A 16,143-nucleotide genomic window follows, 5' to 3' on the forward strand; every position below is an offset into this window, starting at 1 on the left:
ATCATGACAAGATTTATTTATTACCAATTCCATCAGTGTTACTTTTTAAAAAAATGCCAGGGCTGGACAATGGCTCAGCAGTTAAAGGTTCTTGCTTGCAAAGCCTGTGATCCCAGGTTTGCTTCCCCAGTACCCAAGTAAATCAGATACACAAAGTGGTACATGTGTGAAGTTCAATTGCAGTGGCAAGAGGCCTTGGCATGCCCATATTCGCTGTCCCTCTTCCCCTACCTCTCACTCACAAACAATAAAAATTTAAAAAATAAAAAAAACTAAAAGGAATGCCACTGTAATGGCAAAAAGGACAACTCTCTGAGGTCGAAACAAGGAGTGAAACAGTTTATAATCTGAGCATGAAGAGTATCCATTTGGCTGTGCTTCTCCTCTCTGAATTGTGTTTACTGCACAATATTGTACAGCTGCATCATACACTGCCTTTTCTTCTAGCTTCAAAAGTAAAAATTATAGTAATGGCTTCCTTTTAATAATATGATGATGAAAAAGGATAAAAATTATGGTCAAGAACTTTCAGACTCACGGTTATATGTACACAATTGACGAATTTATTACAACTGTCTATGATTTCTGTTTCCTTCCCTTTGAATTTGGGGTTTGGTTTGGGAAAGGTTGTGTTTGTGCATGCAAGCATGTGTTTGCACGCATGTCTGCATGCATATACGTCTACCTCCGTCATGCAAAAAAGTTGTGGAGAATTTCTTAGTTCCCTAACTTGCAGCTTTGGAAGCTGGTTCTTAGCAGGCTCATCCTGGGTATGCTCTCAGCTCAGGATCTACACAGCTGCATGTTGCATTCATGTTGCTTAGGCATTGGCTGTGAATGGCTCTCAGAACTAGGGTGATAGCAGACTAGTTCAGAAGGCTAGGAGGAGCTCTGAATGGGGTCACATAAAATGGTTCCCAATTGCAGCATCTTTTCCCAGGCTTCCTGAATGAACTACATTGTATCTTGTGTCTAATACTAAACCTCTCAGTTACCACTTGTGCTCTTTCCTCATTTGCAAAATTAAATTAATAACTTTTTCCCATCTAAATGTTATGAAAATGATAAGAGTGTAATTTTAAAATTTAAGAAACACTGTTCAAGGAGCCTATATTTTCTTTAGCCAGAGAAGCATAAGTTATACACACACACAACAAAAAAAATCAATGCCTAAAAATACTGTCATATGGATTTTACTGCCACCTGGTGGTCAATTTTCATACTTTATTTTTGTAGATGCATTTGGATAGCCAACAATTTTTGAAAGACCTCAGAAATGATATTGAAAAGAAAATAGGCTTTGATGCTATTATGAGGGTTCGTACCAGCACAGGTAATGATCACACATCATTTTCACATTTTTGACATAATAAATTTCTCTTATGTAATAGGACAACAAATAACAGTAAAATAAGAAGCAAATGACCTCTTTTATCTTTAGGTTTCAGAGCCACTGATTTCTTTGGTGGAATTTTTATGAACAACACCACTGATGTAGAAATGGCAGCCATTGACTGTGACAAGGCAGTGACTGTAGAGTTTAAGCACGACGACAAACTCAGTGAAGACGCTGGAGCTTTAATCCAAGTACGTTAGTATTTTTTTTTTTTCAACCTTTGGGTTTGTTACTTTGCTGGGTGTAGTGTCACACATCTTTAATCCCAGTACTTAGGAGGCAGAGGTAGATGGATTTCCATGAGTTCAAGGCCATCCTGAGACTACATAATGAATGCCAGGTCAGTCTCATGTAGAGCAAGACCCTACCTCGAAAAACAAACAACAAAAAAAGTTTCAACTCTTTCTAAAGGCGCTGGAGCACTTGTGAGGGTCTTCCTGGGCCAATGCATCTATGCTATGTGTGTGATATAGCAAGCATATCATTGCGTGTAAGCCCACGGAACTTCTGTGAAATGTCACGGGCATTAGCAAACCAGTTTTTTTTTAAGCAACATTTTTTTAAATTAGATATGGACATATTTAGTATGTAAGCACCACATGTTGATACCATCCTTTCCCTCCTCCCTGCCCCTTTTCTGAAGAGGCCTTCCTCATTGCAGAAGCAGGTCAACCCCGTGGGGATTGAGGGTCATGCATTATGGGGCAGGGGAGAGATAATGTCCCTGTACAAAATGTCACAACTTGTGCCTCTAAACATTCTTTTTGCCCCCTCTTCCACAAAATTCCCTGTGCCATGCTGGGAGCATTTTAAGTCTACTTCAGTGATGGGCACTTAGGAGCCTCTGGATCTCTGGGCAGATCAGTTTTTAACAGTGTTCATGTCTCTCAGCACCTATTCTTTCCTGCCAGACTTGTATTAGCATGCTAGGGCTTGTCATCTTAAACAACAGGACATTATTTCCCTACAGTTATGGAGGGTGGCTGTCTAAAGTTAAGACTCCTAAGGAAGGAGCTGTGTTAGGCATCTCTCTGGGCTTATAATCTCCTCCCATTGTCTTCCCTGACCTTCCTCCCTGAGGTGTCTGTGTCCAAGGTTCCTCTAGTCATATGACACCAGCCAACTAGATTAGGGTCTACCCCAATGACTTTATTTTAGTTAACTCCCTCCAAATTTAGTAACATTCAGAGGTACTGAATTGTGAGGGGTCACCTCTAACACAATGCTAAGTACATTATAAGCAAATGGAACAGAAGTTGGGTTTGTAGTAAATAAAACCAGAAGCCCTTTAAATTATTAATTAAAAGGAAAAAATAAATCTAGGGGCTGGAGAGATGGCTTAGCATTTAAGGCATTTGCCTGAAAAGCCAAAGGACCATGGTTCGATTCCCCAGGACCCATGTAAACCCAATGCTCAAGGAGGCACATGCATCTGGAGTTCGTTTGCAGTGGCTGGAGACCCTGGCGTGTCCATTCTCTCTCTCTCTTTCTCAGTCTCTCTCTGAAATAAATAAGTAAATAAATATATTTTGAAAAAATCTAAAGGCCATCATTTTCTGATAATACATTATGGTTAGAGGATAGAGATGTGGACATTAAGTTAAGGAGACTTTAATGTTTCCTTTTTGAAAGGTAGATTTTATTTTTTTATGTGACAGATAGGTAGGTAGGTAGATAGATAGATAGACAGATAGATAGATAGATAGATAGATACACAGTGGGCATGCAGGCCAGGCATGGTGGTGCACACCTTTAATCCCAGCTCTCGAGAGGCAGAGGTTGGAGGATTGCCATGAGATTGGGGCCACCCTGAGACTACAGAGTGAATTCCAGGTCAGCCCAGACTAGATCAAGACTCTACCTCAAAAAAAATGGGGGAAGCCAAGTCCCCTAGCCATTGCAAATGAACTCCAGACACATGTGCCACTTTGTGCATCTGGCTGTATGTGGGTACTGGGAACTCGAATCCAGGTCCTTAGGCTTTGCAGGCAAGTGCCTTAACCACTGAGCATTCTCTTCAGCCTGTTTCTTTCTTTTTCCTTTGTTTTTTGAGGTAGGGTCTCACAATAGCCTGGGCTGGCCTGGCCTGGAATTTACTCTGTAGTCTCAAGATGGCCTGAAACTAACAGCAATCCTTCTACCTCAATCTCTCAAATGCTGGGATTAAGGGCGTGCACTATTTTTCAATCTTTAACAATAATAGAAAAAATTCTGTGGAAAAGTTTGGAGCTGTTTTATCTGTACACACTCTTCGGTAAATACAAATGCTATTAAGCTAACTTGGCTAAGTATATTGACCACAGTACACATGCATCCGCGTTTCTTCTGTAGTGTGCTGTGCTGTACACAACTATTGGCGGTCAAAGAAGACTCCGGATTCACAATCTCGGGTTAAACTGCAGTTCCCAGTTAGCGGATCTTTATAAGAGCTGTGAGACAGATGTCCTAATCAACTTCTTTGCCAAGTCAGGTAACTCAATGCTAGTTTTGTTCATTAAACCTTGCTTAGTAATTCAATCAGGAGTTGTTGGTTAATTTAGTCAGAAGCTGAAAACTACTACAATGGTCCAACTATTTGGTAGATTAGTATTTAAGAAAAGGTTGAATCATCAGTCTCTGTAACTCTATGTTTAGGTAAGTTGCTTCCAGGCCAGGCTATACTGACTTATTTGAAGTTCCCTTGGCTCTGTGTGGGCATGAGTATGTGCATGTGTGTAGGGGTGGGAGGTGGTTCTGCATTGAAATTCAGGAAGGTGATATAATGCTTGCCTCTTACTATGTATGTAAGTGTGCCCTCTAGCACATGTGAAGAATGGAACCCCTGACATTGGACCAATACCTTGATTGATGGAAACATACCTTGATAACTAAGAAGTAGGATTGGCCCCATGGAATTTTCTGACTTTCCTTCTTAAAGTCTACATTAAGGTTTGGAAGAAGTATTCCAGCCCATAGGAATTCAGTACATTAGAAAACTACAAACCAGCCTTTTCTTTTGTGTGTGTGTGTGTGTGTGTGTGTGTGTGTGTGTGTGTGTGTGTGTGTAGAGTTCTGTTTCTAATGTTCTGAAGATAAATCTAGGCTAATAAAACCATTTCCTCTGGCTTGCCCATTATTTCTTATTAGGTAGATCAACACATTTGGTTAAGGGAAAACAAGTACCAAAATTTTAATATTTTTTTAATGCTACTATCATTGATGGGTGGACTGAAAATAGTAGAACAGGTTTTATTATTTGAAGAGATAAGTTTCTAAAACTTTGATGTCCTTTTTATTCCTGGTTTTGTGCATCTAGCTTTTAAAGCTGTTTTAAACCAGCCTTTGAAGGTCATCAGGGAAATTCTAGTTAATCAGACTGCCCATATGTTGGCATGTTACCGAAAGAATTGTGCGAGCCCATCTGCAGCAAGTCAGGTAAGCTACCTACCTGTTTTGCTTAAATGTTAATGTGTTAAGAACAGTTGTTCTTTCTGATAGCTGGTGCAGGCTTGCGATGCTGCTGGCACTTAGATGCTGTGTAGTAGAGCATACAGCCTAGTGACTGAAAGTGCAGTTGATGGGGGACGGGGGGGGGGGGAACTGCTATATTTTTATAGCCAACATGAAAAAACTTGGACTTTATAAAGTGACTGAACTAAAAGTATGTATAAAATCCAGTGTACAGTCATTACTACATTACATATAAATAAAAGAAAGTTATCTGTAAGAAATGTCATAATGTAATATGGTTCTTTTTTGCATAGAGCAATGAGTATTTTGCTGTGAAATGTATATGCTTAAACAGATTTCAGATATATTAATAATATTGACAAAACGGATGGTAGTAACAATAATGTATCTTTTTTTATTTTTATTTATTTATTTGACAGCGACAGACACAGAGAGAAAGACAGATAGAGGGAGAGAGAGAGAGAATGGGCGTGCCAGGGCTTCCAGCCTCTGCAAACGAACTCCAGATGCATGCACCCCCTTGTGCATCTGGCTAACATGGGACCTGGGGAACCGAGCCTTGAACTGGGGTCCTTAGGCTTCACAGGCAAGCACTTAACCACTACGCCATCTCTCCAGCCCAACAATAATGTATCTTATAAGCAAATATTTTTTAAATTTATTTATTTATTTTTATTTATTTATTTGAGAGTGACAAACAGACAGAGAGAGACAGAGGCAGAGAAAGAGAGAGAATGGGCGCCTCAGGGCCTCCAGCCACTGCAAACAAACTCCAGATGCATGCACAATCTTGTGCATCTGGCTTACGTGGGTCTTGGGGAATCGAGCCTCTAACCGAGGTCCTGAGGCTTCACAGGCAAGCACTTAACCACTAAGCTTTCTGTCCAGCCCAGCAAATATAATTTATAATGAATATTGGAGTTATTCACATTTAATTGTATGTTTTCTGAGACAGAGTCTCCTTACTAAGTAGACCATTGCAATGGGAACTTATGGTAATATTCCTGCTTCAGTTTAGAAGCTATTGATAGATAAAAGTTTTGAAGGGGCTTTCCCTGGCCACCATCTTGTGACTTAAAAATTTAGATTGGGCTGGAGAGATTGCTCAGTGGTTAAGGTGCTTGCATGCAAAGCCTAACAACCCAAGTTCAGTTCCCCAATACCTATGTCAAGCCAGATGCACAAAGTGGCACATGCATCTTTAGTTTATCTGCAGTAACTAGAGATCCTCCCTCCCTCTTGGGCGTGGTGGCGTTGCCTTTAATCCCAGCACTAAGAGGCAGAGGTGAGAGGACCACTGTGAGTCTCAGGCCAGCCTGAGACTACATAGTGAATTCCAGGTCAGCCTTGGCTAGAGTAAAACCCTACCTTAAAAAACAATTTAGAAGATTATTTAATAAGCCTGACATGTCTGTTTCTGCATTTGTTCTCTTCACATTCTTCCCTCTGTCTGTAAATTTAGATGCTCTTTTCATAGTTGTATAATGAATATCTGACTATAGTACTGTGACTTTAAAGATAGCAACAGATGGAAAAGTTTTCTAGTTCATTCATTATTAAAAGTAGCTACTCTACTTTTTAAGGCCAGCCTAAGTTACATGTCTCAGATTGGGGGGGGTGTGCAGAAGAGGCAGGGAGAGACTATTACACAGTATGCTAGTTTCAGTTCTGTGAAGCCCAGCAGGTTCACTGGGAACCTGGCCTGGATACAGTCCAATCATGAGCACTGTGCACGAAGCTTTACTGCTTGTCTTAGAGCTCTGGAGGATGTTCCTGCCACTGGAGATCTCACCCTTTGAGAGGATTAGAATTAGAATGGGGTAAAATAGGTACAATTAGTATCTTCTAGAATTTTATTTACTAATAATGTTAAAATGAAAACCACCTATGTTTTAAAATAAAATCCACCTATTACTCAGTAAGGTAATGTTAAAAAAAAATGAAATGGAGAAATGGCTTAGCAGTTAATGCACTTGCCAGCAAAGCCAAAGGACTCAGGTTTGATTCCCCAGTGCCCATGTAAAACCAGATACACAAAGTGGCACATGCATCTGGCATATGTTTGCAGTGGCTAGAGGCCCTGGCACACACATTTTCTTTCTCTTTCTCTACTTGCCTTCTCTCAAATAAATAAAGAAAAAAATGATAAATGATTGAGTTTAAAGTCCTTATATGAAAAATAGGTCTGTGTCCAATTTAATGGGAGACAATATAACCTACTAGTTCATATGGTTTAAAAGTAAAAAGCATTATATCTACTACTGATTATCTGGTTATGCAATTTTATTCTATACTAAAAAACACTGTGGTGTCAGTTTTCTCTGGATAAATTAAGAGATTACACTTGTCACAATAAAATTTGTCCTCTATTGGTATATTTCAAGTATACCCTTCAACCAATAATATGCTTTAAAATGGCACAATGTAGATAGCATCCTAGAATCTGTAAAATGTAAAATACAAACTGTTCATAACAACAATGTATTAAAATATACCATTGGGGCTGAAGAGATGATTCTGTAGTTAAAGGCACTTTCTTACAAAGCCTGGTGGCCCAGGTTCAGTTCCCCAGTACACATGCATCTGGAGTTTATTTTTGCCTTGGTATGCCCTTATTCTCTGTCTCAGTTTCTCTCAAATAAATAAAAATAAAATATACTCTTAACTAAAAATAATGTTAAGTTCTCCTCAGAAATTTAAGCATAAACTTGATGGCCTCCTTCAGCTCACCTATAATATGTAGTAATATCCTGTAGGAATTATCTAAGAGAATTCCACAATTTTCCCATAAAGTCCAAAGTTTCCTTGATCCAAGTGTGTCATTTTTGCCCTTGTAACAAGAATATGATAGTCTGGGGCAACTGGAAGAAAGATGCACCCTTAAGATGCCCCACATACGGAAAGAATGTCAGAGTCACATGTTGGGTCATGATTTGCAGAGACATTTATCATACCAATAACTGGGGGCTAACTCCACAATGCACGACCCATTTTCATTAACAAGGAGGGTCTAATGGGAAGGGGTAGATCACAGATGAGCCTAAATAATGGTACCAAACTGCCTGTATTTACTGAAAAGAAAACTAATAAATTAAATTTTTTTTAAAAAAAAAAATGCCCCACATAACTACTTAGACAAGTCAGGCCTTACCTCTTACTAGTCCATTCTACTAGGAGGCCATCAGTAAACTTTCAAGACCCCACCTCTGACTACTGCTGCACTGAGGACCAAGCCATCAATATAGAGGTGGGGGGGCAGTGGAGAGTGGCTTTTAGCAGTTATGGCATTTGCCTGCAAAGCCAAAGGATCCCAGTTTGATTCTCCAGGACCCACGTAAGCCAGATGCACAAGGAGGCACATGCATCTGGAGTTTGTTTGCACTGGATGGAGGCCCTGGCATGCCTCTTCTCTCTCTCTTTCTCTCAAGTAAATAATAAAAACTTTTTAAAAAATTTAAATATGGAGTTTGGGGTACTTCTTACACCTAGTCCATACCACCAAGAAAACCACCTAGGATATGTATACTGTGCTTATATGATAATAACCTCCAGTGGACTGCTTTTCCTGAATTACCAGGATGGAGACTAGGCTGAAGTGAAAGAAGACACTTAGGGTGCAAAATTCAAGGCCTAGCTGTCACATAATAGATGCTTGGCTAGGACATGACTAAGACAACATTAGAACACATTTGCAGGGTTCTGTAAGCAGAGTTAATTCTTTCTGAAATAGAATAGTTCACTCGTCACATAATTTGAGAACACAGTAACGTCAAAAGGCAAGTCAACGGGGCTGGAGAGATGGCTCAGTGGTTAAGTCTTTTCCTGCAAAGCCTAAGGACCCTAGTCTGATTCCCCAGTTCCCACATAAAGCCTACATCTTCATCTTCAGATCATAGTTTCCTTGGCTGAGAAAGTAATTCAGCAGCAAGTATAATTGAAAGGAAATGTTTCCTTCTAAAGGAAAAAACTATAGTGAGAAGAAAATCTCTTAGAGGAGGCATGCATGCACTCTTGGCTTCTTTGGACAGGGATGAGATCTGCAAAGTAAAATCATCCTAAACTATGTTTGCCTGAATCTGTTCAGACATCCTGTCCTCCATGTTCCTCACTCAGTGGATCATGAGAAGAGATTTCTGATAGGAAAGGGTGTAAGATATGAAATGAATCCTGACAGTCCTGAGGGAAATTTTCTTTTCAGTGTGTATTCTGATAAGTGTACATTCTTTTTCATTATCAAGATGGATAACTAGAGGAAACACAAAGTTATAGGACAATTACTTCAAAGATGCTTGCGAATTATCATTATCTAGTCTACATTTTTTTTTCTTTTTGGTTTTTTGAAGTAGGGTTTCACTCTAGCTCAGGCTAACCTGGAATTCACTATGTAGTCTCAGGGTGGCCTTGAACTCATGGCGATCCTCCTACCTCTGCCTCCCGAGTGCTGGGATTAAAGGAGTGTGCCACCATGCTCGGCCTCTTTAGGGTAATACTTTGTTCCTTGATGTATACTATTAAAAGGAATATTCAGATGAGCCAAACTTGTTAGAAAATCATTCTTATTAAATTAGCTTGGAAAAAGATTAAACAACATGGACTATTACTTAAAGTTCTTTTTAAATGTGTAATGATCTTTCTAGAATTGCTCCACTGTGTTAGTGTGGCATCTTACTGTGGTAAGCCCTTTGAGGTCATGTGAGCCTAGGTGTGGTTGGAGTGGGGTCATCCTTTAATCATCTCAGTATCTTTAATAATAAATGATAATGATGTTTCTAAAAGACAAAATGCAGGAAGCTTTCTCAGTAAAGGCCAACATATATGACAGTGTCTTCATTTTCAGCTTATCCTACCAGATTCCATGAAAGTGCTGCCTGTGTACATGAATTGTTTGTTAAAGAACTGTGTGCTGCTCAGCAGACCAGAGATCTCCAGTGATGAGCGGGCATACCAGAGACAGCTGGTCATGACCATGGGTGTGGCTGATTCTCAGCTCTTCTTCTACCCACAACTCTTACCCATAGTAAGCACCCTATGATAATGGATTTCAGAGAAGTTTGGGAGGGAATCCTGTTTTGTGCTTTTCCACATCTACTAACACCTTTTGTTCTCAACAAGAAATTCAAAGTTACAAATGTCCTCCAAATATGTCCTGTGGGATGCAGAGCAAAAGCTCTTTGAGTAAGGTGTGTATATGCACCAATTTGTGCACACGGTTGGGGGAGGGGATGTGAGGAGTCCCGCAGCGAATGTTCATGATGACTGTTGTTTCTGCAGTCTTCACATAAGTGGGCACACTGGGAAGTCCGTGAGCAAGTCAGACCAAGGAAAAGGGGGAAGGGAGAGGAAGGCAGGCATTTCTAAATCTCCTGTATTTGCCTGAACAGCATACATTAGACGTCAAGAGCACAATGCTGCCACCTGCTGTCCGTTGCTCTGAGTCTCGACTTTCAGAAGAAGGAATTTTCTTACTTGTTAATGGTCTAAATATGTTCTTATGGTTGGGAGTGAGTAGCCCACCAGAGCTGATTCAAGGAATATTTAATGTGCCATCCTTTGCACATATCAATAAAGATATGGTAAGTAGTTTCATTTTTTGTAGTAATATACAAGGTATCAATTCTTTAAATTTGTGTGCAATTTTATGCTTTGAATAAGTAAAAGGTATTTAATTCTGTATGAAAGAAATTATGTTTTAATGAATAAAAATTAGCAAATATAAAAATTATTTGCATAAGGTATTGAACAAAGCCTGGTTTTTGCTTAATAGGTAAAACTTCTAGACTGTGTGCCAATCACCGTGTTCTAAATGTATTTCAAGTGCACCATTTCATTCTCATAACCAATTGGCAAAGTGGATTTTGTAGCCATGTTTTACAGATAAAACAGCAAAAACTCAGGAACAAATTCTCCAGCTGGTCAGCAGTAGAGGTGAGGTTGGCTCATCCTTGGTGCTTAGTTACACTCAGAAAGCAGAATCATCCATCAGTGTTCAGCAACAAAGACTAATGAACAACTTAAAAATCACACTAAAGAGACTGTACCCTCTGACCACTAGAACAAACAAAATTGAGTTTGATGTAGAAACAAGTACAAATGTCTTCCCAAAATATCTTAAGAAAATTCAGTAGCTATGATTTGAGTTGACATCTGTTACAAACCTACTTGCATGGCATAAGTCCACCACAAAGCAAGAGTGGGAGGTTTATGCTTACATTTGCATCTCTCTTCTTCCCTTTAGAAAAATGAAACAGCTGCTGAGAATATGGCACAGCAGGGAAGGTGCTTGCAAATCAAGCATGAGAGCTTGCAAGGGCCTGACTCACTCTGAATTCAATTCCCAGCACCCACATAAACAGCTGGGCCTATCACCCCAGTTCTGTGATGAACAAAGACCAGCGAATCAATGGGCCTCGCTGGTCTTGCCAAAAATAGAAGTTCAGTGAGAGACTCAATCACAGATGTGCAATGGAGGACACCCCATGTTCTCTAGCCTCTGCAAACTATGTGCATAGAGTGCAGGCATGCATCTGCACACAGATCACACTGTACATAGTACACCCCCCCACACACACACACTATTAAATACCAAATATGGGCTACTACTGTTAGAGACATTTGGCAGTCTGAGACATGCCTTAAATAAAAGGTTCTGTGTCAGAAAAAAAAAAAAAAAACTCATAGGAGATAAGAGTATGTTAATGATAAGTATTCTGCTTTTATCACAAATCCTGTGAAATACATTGGCTGTAGTCTTTTCCCTAAGATTTGAAGGTCTGTAGAAAATATTCAACTCACCTTCTCTGTGGCTAACTTACAGATGGATTGGGTTGGATCTTGGTCTCTTTTGCTTAGAAGTAAACATTAGCATTTACTTTATCTTAACTGAAGAACTCAAGCATCGACCCTTCACATGTCCTGAATACTAACACTACTATGATTTAAGGATCTGGAAGAGGCTGCATTTGGTAGTTTGTTTGTTTGTTTGTTTTGGTTTTTTGAGGTAGGGTCACACTCTAGCTCAGACTGACCTGGAATTCACTATGTAGTCTCAGGCTGGCCACAAACTCACGGTGATCCTCCTACCCCTGCCTCCCGAGTGCTGGGATTAAAGGCATGCACCACCACACCTGACTGGTAGTTTGTTTTAATGTTGGAGCAGTTGTACTTGGATAGCATTTTATTGCAACTGCTCCACTGGAGGGAAAGGTATAGTCTTTTCTCTCACAGTACAGCTTAAAATGTGTACCTCAAAAAGGGATTCATGAGAAATGGTTCAAAGACATCCTCTACATGAAACGTATACTGCTTGTATCATTTCAGTGATGTATGTGCAAGCAGTAGATTCTAGAGGTTTTTATTGCCAAAAGATAGAGACAATGGTTTTGTTACTGGAAACATGTGCTAAGAAAAATAAGCAATTTATAATATACTCTTCTACATTTCATTTTCAGGAAAATGCATTGAGCCAATAGCTAGTTTATATAATATTAGGAGAGTTTTAACATTCTGATAATCTCATATTGCTGCTTCTATTCTGTGTTATAAACTATACTGAAATGGTGATTTTCTTAAATTTAGACATTGCTGCCTGAGGTGGGAAGTCCATACTCTCAGCAACTCAGAATGATAATGAATGTTATCCAACAAAATAAGCCATATTCAATGAAGGTAAAATGAGACAATTTTTTTTTCTTTAAGCACTTGGAATTTCATTAAAACTTAAAATGCAGGTTAATAGGTAGAAACCTCACACCTCTGGATCAGAAATCCATAGCCATCACCGATGGTTATCTACTTTACCTTAATGCTGAAGATACTCCTCATGGTGTAACTACCTCACGAAGAACCTATGAAGTCACTTTTTCTTTGGTCCCTAAAGTTAATCATAGAAGTATAATTCAGAACATTTATAAAATTTGATTTTTATAAGTTTTGACTTATAATATCTGAGAAGGTTTGCTATTACAGTTATTCTATACTGTCCTTTCATTGTTTAAATAAAAACTTAAAATATAAGATCAGGCCAGGAGGCTCAACAGGGAAAACGCTTGCTACACAGGCATGAGGACTTGTGTTCTGATCTCCAAACCTACGTGAAATGCTAGGTGTCCGGGTTCATGCTGAGGAATTGGAGATGGCGCTCGTTGGGGCTCACTGGCCAGCTAGTTTAACAAAATGGGCTCCAGGTTCAGTCAAAGGCCCTGTCTCAAAGAGTGAAAATGGAGAGTGAGAAAGACACCTGATGTGTACTTTTGGCCACCATACACAAGTGCACACATTTACATAACCACACACACACACACCTGAATACCATATACAGACATATTTTGCTCCAAAATTCTAGCTACATATACCCAACTTCTTCCCTAAACTCAGCATCAGTTCTGGGTTTGGAACAGTCAGATGGTGGTGACTGTGTAGTGCTCCTGACTGTAGAGGAGAAAGACACTGTGGAGCAGGCCTCTGAAGACCCTGAATACTGAGGTCAGTTTCCTCCCGAAATGGAAATTTGTCAGTGTACATCAGCATTCTTTTATGTTTTATTTTTAATTATTTATTAGAGAGAGAGAGAGAGGGAAATGGGCATACCAGGGTCTCTAGCCAATATAGACGAACTCCAGACCTATGTGCCACTGTGTGCATTTGGCTTACATGGGTTCTGGGAGTCAAACCTAGATCCTTAGGCTTCTCAGGCGAGCGTGGTAGCCACTAAGCCTGCACTTCAGCCCTAAATCAACATTCTTAACCATGAAAGAACCCATCTGTGCAGACATAAACTTAGGTAGAATCTAGGTAAAGGGAACTAATAAGCATGTTCACAATCTCTCACAGGTGTCAGGGTAAATGCTGGACACTTTCAGAAATGTTCTCATACTATATCGCCAACATTGAGTTCATTTTAAAGGCAGTCCCTACAGGTGGCAGAGAAGGTTCAACTACCCTTTCTTTGCACACAACACTTCCTAAACATCCTGCAGGCTGATGTGAAACAAGCCCTTCAGTTCTCAAGAAACACAAGTTGGAAGCTCCTAGTGTACATGACACACAGTGGTGGTGTTCCTGTCCACACCAGATGAATGGCTGAACCTCCACAGCTGGCCTCACTGGCAGAAGCACTGGGACAAGCTATGCAGAACTCCTGTTCCTCCTTCCAAGGAAAATCAGACTTTTCTCTCCTCTACTTTTCCTTACCTAGTCATATCAATATTGTTGTGAAAAAGAACCACCACCTAGACGTAGACTGAATATGATATGTAAATAAAATAGAAGCAGTTGAGTGATAAGATAACCTAACCTCAGATAATATTAGATAACTAATCCTAATATTAGATAATAACATAGCCTTATATGCCACCTGGAAATGTATCTACTGTTATTTTAAAGTATCATTGACTTTCTCAAGATGATACTGCTATGAAGAATTTGAAATGTATGAAATGTACAAATGTCAGAGCTGAAAGGAATCTAAGACATAAATGGACCAGTTCCTCCCTTTAAGCCCCGCCCCCATGCCACAACTCTGATAAGGTGAGGCTCAGAGGCACCCACTAACTTGGTCAGCATCGCACAGGTACATCATGACAGGTACAAGGCCAGTATTACAGCTGGATGAAAGCAGGTATAGGGCCATGGCCACAGCTGGATCATAGCAGATTCCCCACTGTTCATCCCTCCCTGTAGAAATACAGAGCAGGGAAATACCAATGGATGTCTCCAGGCCACCCCAAGGTTATTTTTCTTCTTACTGGTGAGGGGGTTGCCCTGTGAGAAGACCGTCAGTACAGTGTGCCAAGATATCCCATCCACCACTCCTATGATCCACTTCCTGAGCCTTCCACTGTACCTTTTGTATTATCCTGACACATGTGGTAGGCAGTTCCACTGAAGAGACTCTAATGGTGAGCAGGATCTTAATCTACCTGAAAGCTAAGTTATTCCCAAAGGTAAAAATTCATTCACTCCCTATTCTTTTCACCACCTCATATTATATAGCCAGACTCACTTTGACAGAAGTTTGTCATAAGCACCACATGAAAACCAAAAACCAAATAAAAAATTTAAAAGCCAGTAGAAACAGCATACAAGATAAACATTTTATATTTTCTCCCATTGATCTTCAGAAAAATGAAATTCCAAAGAAACTGAACTGCAATTCCTTCCCTCCTCAGTGTCACAATCTGTGCTGACTTGTGTTACTGCAGCTGGACCACACAGCTGCTGCCCATCTTGGCAGTCATGTTGGCATGCGGGAGAGGGTAGGCGAAACATAAATGTGGAGAGAGTGGTCCAGGATCCTGGTTCGGCAGGTTGCAAATCTTAAAACTATTTTGGAGGAATTTCCAATAGTATATTAAGGCGTTAGTTTTGCTTCCTCATATAGGAGTGAAATATGCCACTTCCTGGTGCCTGGTGGGAAAAAAGAATTGTAGTGGAAAGATCAAGACAAAAATAAATCATATCCACATGGAGTTACCCGAGTGCTGTGGTGGCAGTATATATAATAGGTTAGGGGAAATTAAACCTTATAAGGTGAGGGCCCAGGCCAAATTAGCATAGAGAATAAAAAGGCCATATGACATTAACTCTTCTACCAACATGCATATAATGCCAAAGTAGCGAAGGTAGGGTTATCCAGGCCAAAATCTTTCTTGCAATGCTGACATTGCTGCTAACTGTAGGCATTTCCCATGCAGGCTCTCCTAGTAGACTCAACAATGAAGTGACAGGTACCCTGATTCCTCATTGCACAGAAAGCAGGTGTGACCATTTCCACATGGTGAATCAGAATAAACAATTATTGTTGTTTTTTTTTTAACATTTTCATATTCTTAGTCTTCTGTGGTTTCTTACATTTTCAGTACATCTCAATTTGGACAGCAGTGTTTTAAGTACTCAGTAGCAAGCACATGAGGCTGTGGCTGCAGTAAGGACAGCACATCCATTGCCACAAGTAGGCATTGGTTTTCTGTGTTGAGCTTTGTAGTACCTCTTCTATCTGCTCCCCTTCCATCTCCACTGCCCTGTCACATCCTTGCCATCTCACTGCCACCAGGTACCTGTTTCATGTCATCCTTCTGTATCCTTACTGGATCATGTTTCCTACAAAATGTCCAGATTCCTGAGTATGTTGCATTTGTGCCTAACCTCTTGCTGTCCTCTAAACACCTGTAATAATTTACATGCCATCTATGTCTGGCACACAGTACATGGTATACCAGTATGGAGCATCCTCTAACCTACCCTGCCCTTTAAGGTTTAGGTGACAGCGATTGCCAATGTGAGGCCTTTCCCATAGCAAT

General features: G+C 40.1%; 1 protein-coding gene across 2 annotated transcripts in view; it reads left to right on the forward strand.

Annotated features, from left to right (window-relative positions):
• Sec24d (SEC24 homolog D, COPII coat complex component) overlaps positions 1 to 16,143 on the forward strand; it is a 119,349-nt gene that overhangs the window by 102,074 nt on the left and 1,132 nt on the right. For both annotated transcript variants that reach the window (XM_045143098.1, XM_045143100.1), the window contains exons 16-22: positions 1,237 to 1,333; positions 1,442 to 1,587; positions 3,728 to 3,866; positions 4,692 to 4,810; positions 9,684 to 9,863; positions 10,228 to 10,419; positions 12,422 to 12,511. In XM_045143098.1, the coding sequence (XP_044999033.1) occupies positions 1,237 to 1,333; positions 1,442 to 1,587; positions 3,728 to 3,866; positions 4,692 to 4,810; positions 9,684 to 9,863; positions 10,228 to 10,419; positions 12,422 to 12,511 (963 nt within the window). The remainder of the gene's footprint in view (positions 1 to 1,236; positions 1,334 to 1,441; positions 1,588 to 3,727; positions 3,867 to 4,691; positions 4,811 to 9,683; positions 9,864 to 10,227; positions 10,420 to 12,421; positions 12,512 to 16,143) is intronic.

The sequence above is a fragment of the Jaculus jaculus genome, chromosome 2, assembly GCF_020740685.1.
Source record: "Jaculus jaculus isolate mJacJac1 chromosome 2, mJacJac1.mat.Y.cur, whole genome shotgun sequence".
NCBI classification, from domain to species: domain Eukaryota; kingdom Metazoa; phylum Chordata; class Mammalia; order Rodentia; family Dipodidae; genus Jaculus; species Jaculus jaculus.